Here is a 14,856-nt window from a genome sequence, read left to right as displayed (position 1 = left end):
AGTAGACAGATACAGACCACAGAGTAACAGTAGATAGATACAGACCACAGAGTAACAGTAGACAGATACAGACCACAGAGTAACAGTAGATAGATACAGACCACAGAGTAACAGTAGATAGATACAGACCACAGAGTAACAGTAGACAGATACAGACCACAGAGTAACAGTAGATAGATACAGACCACAGAGTAACAGTATACAGATACAGACCACAGAGTAACAGTAGATAGATACAGACCACAGAGTAACAATATACAGATACAGACCACAGAGTAACAGTAGATAGATACAGACCACAGAGTAACAAAATACAGATACAGAGTAACAGTAGATAGATACAGACCACAGAGTAACAGTAGATAGATACAGACCACAGAGTAACAGTAGATAGATACAGACCACAGAGTAACAATATACAGATACAGAGTAACAGTAGATAGATACAGACCACAGAGTAACAGTAGATAGATACAGACCACAGAGTAACAGTAGATAGATACAGACCACAGAGTAACAGTAGACAGATACAGACCACAGAGTAACAGTAGATAGATACAGACCACAGAGTAACAGTAGATAGATACAGACCACAGAGTAACAGTAGACATATACAGACCACAGAGTAACAGTAGACAGATACAGACCACAGAGTAACAGTAGACATATACAGACCACAGAGTAACAGTAGACAGATACAGACCACAGAGTAACAGTAGACAGATACAGACCACAGAGTAACAGTAGACAGATACAGACCACAGAGTAACAGTAGATAGATACAGACCACAGAGTAACAGTATACAGATACAGACCACAGAGTAACAGTAGATAGATACAGACCACAGAGTAACAGTAGACATATACAGACCACAGAGTAACAGTAGACAGATACAGACCACAGAGTAACAGTAGACAGATACAGACTACAGAGTAACAGTAGACAGATACAGAGTCACAGTATACAGATACAGACCACAGAGTAACAGTAGATAGATACAGAGTAACAGTAGATATATACAGACCACAGAGTAACAGTAGATAGATACAGACCACAGAGTAACAGTAGACAGATACAGACCACAGAGTAACAATAGACAGATACAGACCACAGAGTAACAGTAGATAGATACAGACCACAGAGTAACAATAGATAGATACAGACCACAGAGTAACAGTATACAGATACAGACCACAGAGTAACAGTAGATAGATACAGACCACAGAGTAACAGTAGATAGATACAGACCACAGAGTAACAGTAGACAGATACAGACCACAGAGTAACAGTAGACAGATACAGACCACAGAGTAACAGTATACAGATACAGACCACAGAGTAACAGTAGACATATACAGACCACAGAGTAACAGTATACAGATACAGACCACAGAGTAACAGTAGACAGATACAGACCACATAGTAACAGTAGATAGATACAGACCACAGAGTAACAGTAGATAGATACAGACCACAGAGTAACAGTAGACAGATACAGACCACAGAGTAACAGTAGATAGATAGAGACCACAGAGTAACAGTAGATAGATACAGAGTCACAGTAGATAGATACAGACCACAGAGTAACAATATACAGATACAGAGTCACAGTAGACAGATACAGACCACAGAGTAACAATATACAGATACAGAGTCACAGTAGACAGATACAGACCACAGAGTAACAGTAGATAGATACAGACCACAGAGTAACAGTAGACAGATACAGACCACAGAGTAACAGTAGATAGATACAGACCACAGAGTAACAGTAGATAGATACAGACCACAGAGTAACAGTAGACAGATACAGACCACAGAGTAACAGTAGATAGATACAGACCACAGAGTAACAGTATACAGATACAGACCACAGAGTAACAGTAGATAGATACAGACCACAGAGTAACAATATACAGATACAGACCACAGAGTAACAGTAGATAGATACAGACCACAGAGTAACAAAATACAGATACAGAGTAACAGTAGATAGATACAGACCACAGAGTAACAGTAGATAGATACAGACCACAGAGTAACAGTAGATAGATACAGACCACAGAGTAACAGTAGACAGATACAGACCACAGAGTAACAGTAGATAGATACAGACCACAGAGTAACAGTATACAGATACAGACCACAGAGTAACAGTATACAGATACAGACCACAGAGTAACAGTAGACATATACAGACCACAGAGTAACAGTAGACAGATACAGACCACAGAGTAACAGTATACAGATACAGACCACAGAGTAACAGTAGATAGATAGAGTAACAGTAGATAGATACAGACCACAGAGTAACAGTAGATAGATACAGACAACAGAGTAACAGTATACAGATACATAGTAACAGTAGATAGATACAGACCACAGAGTAACAGTAGACAGATACAGACCACAGAGTAACAGTAGGAGTTTTGTTAAGAGCAGTAAGGCTTGGTCTTGAACATTAACACACTTCGCTTTGCGGTACGGTTTTGGAAGCATAAGGACCTTATCTTTTTATATTGTCGAGAAATAATTTTCTAAAAACAAAAGTTTTTTACAGTTATTTAACGAGGCAGGTCGGTTAAGAACAAATTCTTATTTACAATGACGGCCTACCGGGGATCAGTGGGTTAACTGCCTTGTTCAGGGGCAGAACAATGACGGCCTACCGGGGAACAGTGGGTTAACTGTCTGTTCAGGGGGCAGAACAATGACGGCCTACCGGGGAACAGTGGGTTAACTGCCTTGTTCAGGGGGCAGAACAATGACGGCCTACCGGGGAACAGTGGGTTAACTGCCTGTTCAGGGGCAGAACAATGACGGCCTACCGGGGAGCAGTGGGTTAACTGCCTTGTTCAGGGGGCAGAACAATGACGGCCTACCGGGGAACAGTGGGTTAACTGCCTTGTTCAGGGGGCAGAACAATGACGGCCTACCGGGGAACAGTGGGTTAACTGCCTTGTTCAGGGGGCAGAACAATGACGGCCTACCGGGGAACAGTGGGTTAACTGCCTTGTTCAGGGGCAGAACAATGACGGCCTACCGGGGAACAGTGGGTTAACTGCCTGTTCAGGGGCAGAACAATGACGGCCTACCGGGGAACAGTGGGTTAACTGCCTTGTTCAGGGGGCAGAACAATGACGGCCTACCGGGGAACAGTGGGTTAACTGTCTGTTCAGGGGCAGAGCAATGACGGCCTACCGGGGAACCAGTGGGTTAACTGCCTGTTCAGGGGGCAGAACGACAGATGTTTAACCTTGTCAGCTCAGGGATTCAATCTAGCAACCTTTCGGTTACTGGCCCAACGCTCTAACCACTAGGCTACCTGCCTCCCCAATCTAACCACAAGGATACCTGCCTCCCCCTCTAACCACTAGGCTACCTGCCTCCCCCTCTAACCACTAGGATACCTGCCTCCCCCTCTAACCACTAGGCTACCTGCCTCCCCCCTCTAACCACTAGGCTACCTGCCTCCCCCACTAACCACTAGGCTACCTGCCTCCCCCCTCTAACCACTAGGCTACCTGCCTCCCCCCTCTAACCACTAGGCTACCTGCCTCCCCCCTCTAACCACTAGGCTACCTGCCCCCCCCTCTAACCACTAGGCTACCTGCCTCCCCCTCTAACCACTAGGCTACCTGCCTCCCTCCTCTAACCACTAGGCTACCTGCCTCCCCCTCTAACCACTAGGCTACCTGCCTCCCCCCTCTAACCACTAGACTACCTGCCTCCCCCCTCTAACCACTAGGCTACCTGCCTCCCCCACTAACCACTAGGCTACCTGCCTCCCCCCTCTAACCACTAGGCTACCTGCCTCCCCACTAACCACTAGGCTACCTGCCTCCCCCTCTAACCACTAGGCTACCTGCCTCCCCCCTCTAACCACTAGACTACCTGCCTCCTCCTCTAACCACTAGGCTACCTGCCTCCCTCCTCTAACCACTAGGCTACCTGCCTCCCTCCTCTAACCACTACGCTGCCTGCCTCCCTCCTCTAACCACTAGGCTACCTGCCTCCTCCTCTAACCACTAGGCTACCTGCCTCCCTCCTCTAACCACTAGGCTACCTGCCTCCCTCCTCTAACCACTAGGCTGCCTGCCTCCCTCCTCTAACCACTAGGATACCTGCCTCCCCCTCTAACCACTAGGCTACCTGCCTCCCCCACTAACCACTAGGCTACCTGCCTCCCCCCTCTAACCACTAGGCTACCTGCCTCCCCCACTAACCACTAGGCTACCTGCCTCCCCCCTCTAACCACTAGGCTACCTGCCTCCCCCACTAACCACTAGGCTACCTGCCTCCCCCCTCTAACCACTAGGCTACCTGCCTCCCCACTAACCACTAGGCTACCTGCCTCCCCCCTCTAACCACTAGGCTACCTGCCTCCCCCCTCTAACCACTAGGCTACCTGCCTCCCCCACTAACCACTAGGCTACCTGCCTCCCCCCTCTAACCACTAGGCTACCTGCCTCCCCCACTAACCACTAGGCTTCCTGCCTCCCCCTCTAACCACTAGGCTACTAGACTACCTGCCTCCCTCTAACCACTAGGCTACCTGCCTCCCCCCTCTAACCACCAGGATACCTGCCTCCCCCTCTAACCACTAGGCTACCTGCCTCCCCCTCTAACCACTAGGATACCTGCCTCCCCCTCTAACCACTAGGCTACCTGCCTCCCCCCTCTAACCACTAGGCTACCTGCCTCCCCCCTCTAACCACTAGGCTACCTGCCTCCCCCACTAACCACTAGGCTACCTGCCTCCCCCCTCTAACCACTAGGCTACCTGCCTCCCCCCTCTAACCACTAGGCTACCTGCCTCCCCCCTCTAACCACTAGGCTACCTGCCCCCCCTCTAACCACTAGGCTACCTGCCTCCCCCTCTAACCACTAGGCTACCTGCCTCCCTCCTCTAACCACTAGGCTACCTGCCTCCCCCTCTAACCACTAGGCTACCTGCCTCCCCCCTCTAACCACTAGACTACCTGCCTCCCCCCTCTAACCACTAGGCTACCTGCCTCCCCCTCTAACCACTAGGCTACCTGCCTCCCCCCTCTAACCACCAGGATACCTGCCTCCCCCTCTAACCACTAGGCTGCCTGCCTCCCCCCTCTAACCACTAGGCTACCTGCCTCCCTCCTCTAACCACTAGGCTACCTGCCTCCCTCCTCTAACCACTAGGCTACCTGCCTCCCTCCTCTAACCACTAGGCTACCTGCCTCCCTCCTCTAACCACTAGGCTGCCTGCCTCCCCCCTCTAACAACTAGGCTACCTGCCTCCCCCCTCTAACCACTAGGCTACCTGCCTCCCCCCTCTAACCACTAGGCTACCTGCCTCCCCCCTCTAACCACTAGGCTACCTGCCTCCCCCACTAACCACTAGGCTACCTGCCTCCCCCCTCTAACCACTAGGCTACCTGCCTCCCCCACTAACCACTAGGCTACCTGCCTCCCCCCTCTAACCACTAGGTTACCTGCCTCCCCCACTAACCACTAGGCTACCTGCCTCCCCCCTCTAACCACTAGGCTACCTGCCTCCCCACTAACCACTAGGCTACCTGCCTCCCCCTCTAACCACTAGGCTACCTGCCTCCCCCCTCTAACCACTAGACTACCTGCCTCCTCCTCTAACCACTAGGCTACCTGCCTCCCTCCTCTAACCACTAGGCTACCTGCCTCCCTCCTCTAACCACTAGGCTGCCTGCCTCCCTCCTCTAACCACTAGGCTACCTGCCTCCTCCTCTAACCACTAGGCTACCTGCCTCCCTCCTCTAACCACTAGGCTACCTGCCTCCCTCCTCTAACCACTAGGCTGCCTGCCTCCCTCCTCTAACCACTAGGATACCTGCCTCCCCCTCTAACCACTAGGCTACCTGCCTCCCCCACTAACCACTAGGCTACCTGCCTCCCCCCTCTAACCACTAGGCTACCTGCCTCCCCAACTAACCACTAGGCTACCTGCCTCCCCCCTCTAACCACTAGGCTACCTGCCTCCCCCCTCTAACCACTAGGCTACCTGCCTCCCCCACTAACCACTAGGCTACCTGCCTCCCCCCTCTAACCACTAGGCTACCTGCCTCCCCACTAACCACTAGGCTACCTGCCTCCCCCCTCTAACCACTAGGCTACCTGCCTCCCCCCTCTAACCACTAGGCTACCTGCCTCCCCCACTAACCACTAGGCTACCTGCCTCCCCCCTCTAACCACTAGGCTACCTGCCTCCCCCACTAACCACTAGGCTTCCTGCCTCCCCCTCTAACCACTAGGCTACTAGACTACCTGCCTCCCTCTAACCACTAGGCTACCTAGACTACCTGCCTCCCTCTAACCACTAGGCTACCTGCCCCCCCCCTCTAACCACTAGGCTACCTGCCCCCCCCCTCTAACCACTAGGCTACCTGCCCCCCCCCCCCCCTCTAACCACTAGGCTACCTGCCCCCCCCCCCCCCCCTCTAACCACTAGGCTACCTGCCCCCCCCCCCCCCCCCTCTAACCACTAGGCTACCTCCCTCCTCTAACCACTAGGCTGCCTGCCTCCCCCTCTAACCACTAGGCTGCCTGCCTCCCCCTCTAACCACTAGGCTACCTGCCTCCCCCCTCTAACCACCAGGATACCTGCCTCCCCCTCTAACCACTAGGATACCTGCCTCCCCCTCTAACCACTAGGCTACCTGCCTCCCCCCTCTAACCACTAGGCTACCTGCCTCCCCCACTAACCACTAGGCTACCTGCCTCCCCCCTCTAACCACTAGGCTACCTGCCCCCCCTCTAACCACTAGGCTACCTGCCCCTCCCTCTAACCACTAGGCTACCTGCCTCCCCCCTCTAACCACTAGGCTACCTGCCTCCCCCCTCTAACCACTAGGCTACCTGCCCCCCCCCTCTAACCACTAGGCTACCTGCCTCCCCCACTAACCACTAGGCTACCTGCCTCCCCCCTCTAACCACTAGGCTACCTGCCTCCCCCACTAACCACTAGGCTACCTGCCTCCCCCTCTAACCACTAGGCTACTAGACTACCTGCCTCCCTCTAACCACTAGGCTACCTGCCTCCCCCCTCTAACCACTAGGCTACCTGCCTCCCCACTAACCACTAGGCTACCTGCCTCCCCCCTCTAACCACTAGGCTACCTGCCTCCCCCCTCTAACCACTAGGCTACCTGCCTCCCCCACTAACCACTAGGCTACCTGCCTCCCCCCTCTAACCACTAGGCTACCTGCCTCCCCCACTAACCACTAGGCTTCCTGCCTCCCCCTCTAACCACTAGGCTACTAGACTACCTGCCTCCCTCTAACCACTAGGCTACCTGCCCCCCCCCCCCCCCCCCTCTAACCACTAGGCTACCCCCCTCTAACCACTAGGCTACTAGACTACCTGCCTCCCTCTAACCACTAGGCTACCTGCCCCCCCCCTCTAACCACTAGGCTACCTGCCCCCCCCCCCCCCTCTAACCACTAGGCTACCTGCCCCCCCCCCCCCTCTAACCACTAGGCTACCTGCCCCCACCCCCCTCTAACCACTAGGCTACCTGCCCCCACCCCCCCTCTAACCACTAGGCTACCTCCCTCCTCTAACCACTAGGCTGCCTGCCTCCCACTCTAACCACTAGGCTGCCTGCCTCCCCCTCTAACCACTAGGCTACCTGCCTCCCCCCTCTAACCACCAGGATACCTGCCTCCCCCTCTAACCACTAGGATACCTGCCTCCCCCTCTAACCACTAGGCTACCTGCCTCCCCCCTCTAACCACTAGGCTACCTGCCTCCCCCACTAACCACTAGGCTACCTGCCTCCCCCCTCTAACCACTAGGCTACCTGCCCCCCCTCTAACCACTAGGCTACCTGCCCCTCCCTCTAACCACTAGGCTACCTGCCTCCCCCCTCTAACCACTAGGCTACCTGCCTCCCCCTTCTAACCACTAGGCTACCTGCCCCCCCTCTAACCACTAGGCTACCTGCCTCCCCCACTAACCACTAGGCTACCTGCCTCCCCCCTCTAACCACTAGGCTACCTGCCTCCCCCACTAACCACTAGGCTACCTGCCTCCCCCACTAACCACTAGGCTACCTGCCTCCCCCCTCTAACCACTAGGCTACCTGCCTCCCCCACTAACCACTAGGCTACCTGCCTCCCCCTCTAACCACTAGGCTACTAGACTACCTGCCTCCCTCTAACCACTAGGCTACCTGCCCCCCCCCCCCCCCCTCTAACCACTAGGCTACCTGCCTCCCCCCTCTAACCACTAGGCTACTAGACTACCTGCCTCCCTCTAACCACTAGGCTACCTGCCCCCCCCCCTCTAACCACTAAGCTACCTGCCCCCCCCCCCCCTCTAACCACTAGACTACCTGCCTCCCTCTAACCACTAGGCTACCTGCCTCCCCCCTCTAACCACTAGGCTACCTGCATCCCCCCTCTAACCACTAGGCTACCTGCCTCCCCCCTCTAACCACTAGGCTACCTGCCTCCCCCACTAACCACTAGGCTACCTGCCCCCCCCTCTAACCACTAGGCTACCTGCCTCCCTCCTCTAACCACTAGGCTACCTGCCTCCCCCTCTAACCACTAGGCTACCTGCCTCCCCCACTAACCACTAGGCTACCTGCCTCCCCCTCTAACCACTAGGCTACTAGACTACCTGCCTCCCTCTAACCACTAGGCTACCTGCCCCCCCCCCCCCCCCCCTCTAACCACTAGGCTACCTGCCCCCCCTCCCCCCCCCTCTAATCACTAGACTACCTGCCTCCCTCCTCTAACCACTAGGCTACCTGCCTCCCCCCTCTAACCACTAGGCTACCTGCCTCCCCCACTAACCACTAGGCTACCTGCCTCCCCCTCTAACCACTAGGCTACTAGACTACCTGCCTCCCTCTAACCACTAGGCTACCTGTCCCCCCCTCTAACCACTAGGCTACCTGCCCCCCCCCCCCCCCTCTCTAATCACTAGACTACCTTTCTCCCTCCTCTAACCACTAGGCTACCTGCCTCCCCCCTTTAACCACTAGGCTACCTGCCTCCCCCACTAACCACTAGGCTACCTGCCTCCCCCACTAACCACTAGGCTACCTGCCTCCCCCACTAACCACTAGGCTACCTGCCCCCCCCCCCCCCTCTAACCACTAGACTACCTGCCTCCCTCTAACCACTAGGCTACCTCCCCCCTCTAACCACTAGGCTACCTGCCTCCCCCCTCTAACCACTAGGCTACCTGCCTCCCCCCTCTAACCACTAGGCTACCTGCCTCCCCCCTCTAACCACTAGGCTACCTGCCTCCCCCACTAACCACTAGGCTACCTGCCTCCCCCATCTAACCACTAGGCTACCTGCCTCCCCCACTAACCACTAGGCTACCTGCCTCCCCCCTCTAACCATTAGGCTACCTGCCTCCCTCTAACCACTAGGCTACCTGCCCCCCCCCCCCCCTAACCACTAGGCTACCTGCCTCCCCCCTCTAACCACTAGGCTACTAGACTACCTGCCTCCCTCTAACCACTAGGCTACCTGCCCCCCCTCTAACCACTAGGCTACCTGCCCCCCCTCTAACCACTAGGCTACTCCCCCCCCCCCCCCTCTAATCACTAGACTACCTGCCTCCCTCCTCTAACCACTAGGCTACCTGCCCCCCCCCCCCCCCTAACCACTAGGCTACCTGCCTCCCCCCTCCAACCACTAGGCTACTAGACTACCTGCCTCCCTCTAACCACTAGGCTACCTGCCCCCCCTCTAACCACTAGGCTACCTGCCCCCCCTCTAACCACTAGGCTACCCCCCCCCCCCCTCTAATCACTAGACTACCTGCCTCCCTCCTCTAACCACTAGGCTACCTGCCCCCCCCCCCCCCCCCCCACCCCTAACCACTAGGCTTCCCTACAGGTTACATTTTGATACACTGCTTAATAGGGTTAAAGGTTCCCAAAGGCCATTTCTCCATGTTACAACTCTTGTCTACGGAGTTGTAACACATCTCTGAACACCTGTGTTGTAAACGGAAGACACACCACAAACATGTGGTCACTGAAAGATACTGTCTGCTGCAGTATACGGTTAAGACCAGTTACAACCGTGTACAGTAAGTGTATATTTAGCATCTGCGTTTTTTTTTTTGTTGATGTGATATAAAAGTAGAGTGATTTATGTTTCTAGAACCGTACCGCAGTTGAGAATCGATTCACGTTTAGATGGGGTATTTTGACCGTTTTTGGCACCCAGAGCCAATTTGCTTTTGAAACGGAACATGTTTTAAGGTCCTTGGACTAAAGAGTAACGTTAAGACTCCTCTAGACCAAATATTAGGCTAGCTCAGCATAGCGGTACGTACCAGGGATGCTTAAAAGCTGTACGTACCAGGGAGGGAAGAGCCGAGCGGCCCTGATATGATGTGCTAGGCGGGGTGTGTTGTACTGACAGTTACCTACAGCCTCTGGTGCAGGCCCAAGGCCTTGGTTGACAGAGAGAGAGTATAATATGCCAGTCATTATCACGGTCTCCCAGCTACAGATTCTAGACTGCCCGGTAGATAGATTGTAACCTCTATTGCTATCAGTGGTAGCCTATTGCACCGAGATGACATAGCAGTAAACCAGAGTGGGGGCTATTTTTTGTCGGAGTGGCCCGATAACCGGGATAAATGTGCAGAACAATGAAACATTGTTAACATTGAACAGGAGTAATAAACGACAACCTCTGGTATGCAGACGGTTACTCACGGTGTAGTGAAGGCACGGCGTAATCAGAGTACTCCTTCACTGACGTGTCTCTGTCCCGTATTTTCTCAGAGATTCCGTTCCCAATACTGACATAATTACTGGGGAAAATGCCAACCCGATCCTCGATCAGCCCCGTCCACCAGCCCTCGTCCCCGGACACTAACGAGTCCTTCGACAGCACCTCCACCAGGTCACCCTTTCGCAGGCTGAGCTCGTCTTCCGCCCCAGCATCATAGTCGAACACAGCGGTCCAGTAGCCTGAGAGGTCCGGTCCTCCTGGTCCGCTAGACGGAGCATCAACGCCGACAGTCCCGGCGACAGTGTCATTCTCCGGCCAGCAAAACGCTTCAGTTTCCAACCCATCTGGAGGAGAAGAAGACACGTACCTTCTGCTGGGACTCGGGTTGTTGTCAAAAGCGGGTTTGGAGGCATCCATTGAAGCGATCCATAGGGGCAACCTGGTCCTGGATTACAGGGTGCAGTCTGCGGAGCTCGTAGCCAACACCTGCACGCACCGGGACACGAGGATGGTCGCAGCACCTTGGGTACAAAGCCACCCCGGCCACCGTGAGAACTAAGCAGCCTAGTGGGCTAATCCCGGCGAAGCGTCGCTGCTGCTGAAAACAGCCTCACTTTGGTTTTTGCAGCATTCGTTAATCTCTGTAGTGGTACCTAGCTACTACCTGCAGGACTAAATCAAGAATCACAATTCCCATTTAGGAAATGACCAATTATGTTCCTCCTTTCCCACTTCCACTTTCCGTCGTTAATAATTCCCCTTGCTGTGTGCATGCGCTGTCAACCACCCTCTCTCTCTCTTCTTTATTTCCAGCCAGCCAAACGTGCCAACAGACGAATCATGCCTCCTGTCTCCTACGATATGATTGGCGCACGTCTGCATCAATCACGTGTTTACCTTGATCCTATAGCTTCAGGTTGTGTGTTGGACTGAGGTTGTGTGTGACAACCGTAATATAAGTATGTTGCGAAAACGCCTTACCGGACAGTGGGCAATATTAACAGGGTGTTTACAACAAGGCAAACAAGCAAACCCGCTACAACATGAACAGCAACTTTAAACCATTCAGCACCATGGACAGCAACGTCTTCAACAGAACGAATGGGGGTAGCGGTTTCGGCCACACAGCAGTGGCCAGCTCTGCACCCACCCAGCCTGCTGGCTGCGGCTCAATGAGAGAAGACACCAGGCAGCACTTATGTTGGGCTGGTGTGCCATGCTGTAGGCACGGGGACGGGGACGGGGGGAGCATCAACTCTGCTCGGTCGCTGATCTACGCGTCATAATGAGTAGGCTAGCTATTAAGAATGCAATGCAATATGTAGATCGATGACCCTCTCTGCCATGCATGCTTATTGAGTCCGTCCGTCCGTCCGTCCGTCCGTCCGTCCCCCGTCCGTCCCCTTAATGGACCATTTTCAAATGCATACAAAGTCATTTGTAGATTATTTTTTTGAAATACTGCCGTCTAACACGTTGGTATAACATCATTTACAATAGATCTACTTAGTGTAAAAAAAATATATGCACCATAGATCCAAACAAGGATTTTTCTAACGGTCTCCTTTATTATGTTGTTGACCAACATCACAACAATGTCAAATAAAATAAAAAGTGTCATGAAAATTATAAAATCAGTTAATTTCATGCATAATTTACCTGAAAAAAAAATATATACATTTCATAGTGAGGAATTAAACAATAAAACAACAACCAATGATCAATAAATGAACAATCCAACTATTTGAAATATCAGTGACATTACCAGGGATAGCAAGGTGTTGTGTTGTGTTGTTGTGACATTATGAGGGATAGCAAGGTGTTGTGTTGTGTTGTTGTGACATTATGAGGAGATAGCAAGGTGTTGTGTTGTGTTGTTGTGACATTATGAGGGATAGCAAGGTGTGTGTTGTGTTGTTGTGACATTATGAGGGATAGCAAGGTGTGTGTTGTGTTGTTGTGACATTATGAGGGATAGCAAGGTGTGTGTTGTGTTGTTGTGACATTATGAGGGATAGCAATGTGTGTGTTGTTGTGACATTATGAGGGATAACAAGGTGTTGTGTCGTTGTGACATTATGAGGGATAGCAAGGTGTGTGTTGTGTCGTTGTGACATTATGAGGAGATAGCAAGGTGTGTAGTGTGTTGTATTGTTGTGACATTATGAGGGATAGCAAGGTGTTGTGTCGTTGTGACATTATGAGGAGATAGCAAGGTGTTGTGTTTTTGTGACATTATGAGGGATAGCAAGGTGTTGTGTCGTTGTGACATTATGAGGGATAGCAAGGTGTGTGGTGTGTTGTGTTGTTGTGACATTATGAGGATATAGCAATGTGTGTGTTGTGTTGTTGTGACACTACGAGGGATAGCAATGTGTGTGTTGTGTTGTTGTGAACATTACGAGGGATAGCAATGTGTGTGTTGTGTTGTTGTGACATTACGAGGGATTGTAATGTGTGTGTTGTTGTGACATTACGAGGGATTGTAATGTGTGTGTTGTTGTGACATTACGAGGGATAGCAATGTCTCTCACCAGTCAGGTTAACTTTACAGTCATTTACCAAGCCTCTCTCTCACCAGTCAGGTTAACTTTACAGTCATTAACCAAGCCTCTCTCTCACCAGTCAGGTTAACTTTACAGTCATTAACCAAGCCTCTCTCTCACCAGTCAGGTTAACTTTACAGTCATTAACCAAGCCTCTCCCTCACCAGTCATGGTAGACATCTTAACAGTTGACCAGAGTCCTATACAGTATAGTGCCCTACTGTTGACCAGAGTCCTCTACAGTATAGTGCCCTACTGTTGACCAGAGTCCTCTACAGTATAGTGCCCTACTGTTGAGTCCTATACAGTATAGTGCCCTACTGTTGACCAGAGTCCTCTACAGTATAGTGCCCTACTGTTGACCAGAGTCCTATACAGTATAGTGCCCTACTGTTGACCAGAGTCCTCTACAGTATAGTGCCCTACTGTTGACCAGTCCTATACAGTATAGTGCCCTACTGTTGACCAGAGTCCTCTACAGTATAGTGCCCTACTGTTGACCAGTCCTCTACAGTATAGTGCCCTACTGTTGACCAGAGTCCTCTACAGTATAGTGCCCTACTGTTGAGTCCTATACAGTATAGTGCCCTACTGTTGACCAGAGTCCTATACAGTATAGTGCCCTACTGTTGACCAGAGTCCTATACAGTATAGTGCCCTACTGTTGACCAGAGTCCTCTACAGTATAGTGCCCTACTGTTGACCAGAGTCCTATACAGTATAGTGCCCTACTGTTGACCAGAGTCCTCTACAGTATAGTGCCCTACTGTTGACCAGTGTCCTCTACAGTATAGTGCCCTACTGTTGATCAGTGTCCTCTACAGTATAGTGCCCTACTGTTGACCAGAGTCCTTTACAGTATAGTGCCCTACTGTTGACCAGAGTCCTCTACAGTATAGTGCCCTACTGTTGACCAGTCCTCTACAGTATAGTGCCCTACTGTTGACCAGAGTCCTCTACAGTATAGTGCCCTACTGTTGACCAGAGTCCTCTACAGTATAGTGCCCTACTGTTGACCAGAGTCCTCTACAGTATAGTGCCCTACTGTTGAGTCCTATACAGTATAGTGCCCTACTGTTGACCAGAGTCCTATACAGTATAGTGCCCTACTGTTGACCAGAGTCCTCTACAGTATAGTGCCCTACTGTTGACCAGAGTCCTCTACAGTATAGTGCCCTACTGTTGACCAGTGTCCTCTACAGTATAGTGCCCTACTGTTGATCAGTGTCCTCTACAGTATAGTGCCCTACTGTTGACCAGGGTCCTTTACAGTATAGTGCCCTACTGTTGACCAGAGTCCTCTACAGTATAGTGCCCTACTGTTGACCAGTCCTCTACAGTATAGTGCCCTACTGTTGACCAGAGTCCTCTACAGTATAGTGCCCTACTGTTGACCAGAGTCCTCTACAGTATAGTGCCCTACTGTTGACCAGAGTCCTCTACAGTATAGTGCCCTACTGTTGAGTCCTCTACAGTGTAGTGCCCTACTGTTGACCAGAGTCCTCTACAGTATAGTGCCCTACTGTTGACCAGAGTCCTCTACAGTATAGTGCCCTACTGTTGACCAGAGTCCTCTACAGTATAGTG

General features: G+C 52.0%; 1 protein-coding gene across 1 annotated transcript in view; it reads right to left on the bottom strand.

Moving 5' to 3' along the window:
- Positions 1-11,538, bottom strand: part of map3k9 (mitogen-activated protein kinase kinase kinase 9) — a 65,269-nt gene extending 53,731 nt beyond the window's left edge. Inside the window, exon 1 of the mRNA XM_036955349.2 lies at positions 10,705-11,538. Coding sequence (XP_036811244.2) covers positions 10,705-11,140 — 436 coding nt within the window. The 5' untranslated portion in view covers positions 11,141-11,538. The remainder of the gene's footprint in view (positions 1-10,704) is intronic.
- Between the last annotated feature and the right edge of the window lie 3,318 nt (positions 11,539-14,856).

Source organism: Oncorhynchus mykiss, chromosome 19, assembly GCF_057628025.1.
Source record: "Oncorhynchus mykiss isolate SJ-2025 chromosome 19, ASM5762802v1, whole genome shotgun sequence".
NCBI lineage: Eukaryota > Metazoa > Chordata > Actinopteri > Salmoniformes > Salmonidae > Oncorhynchus > Oncorhynchus mykiss.
Note: the sequence above shows the minus strand (reverse complement) of the source record. Positions and strands in the feature narration are given on the sequence as shown.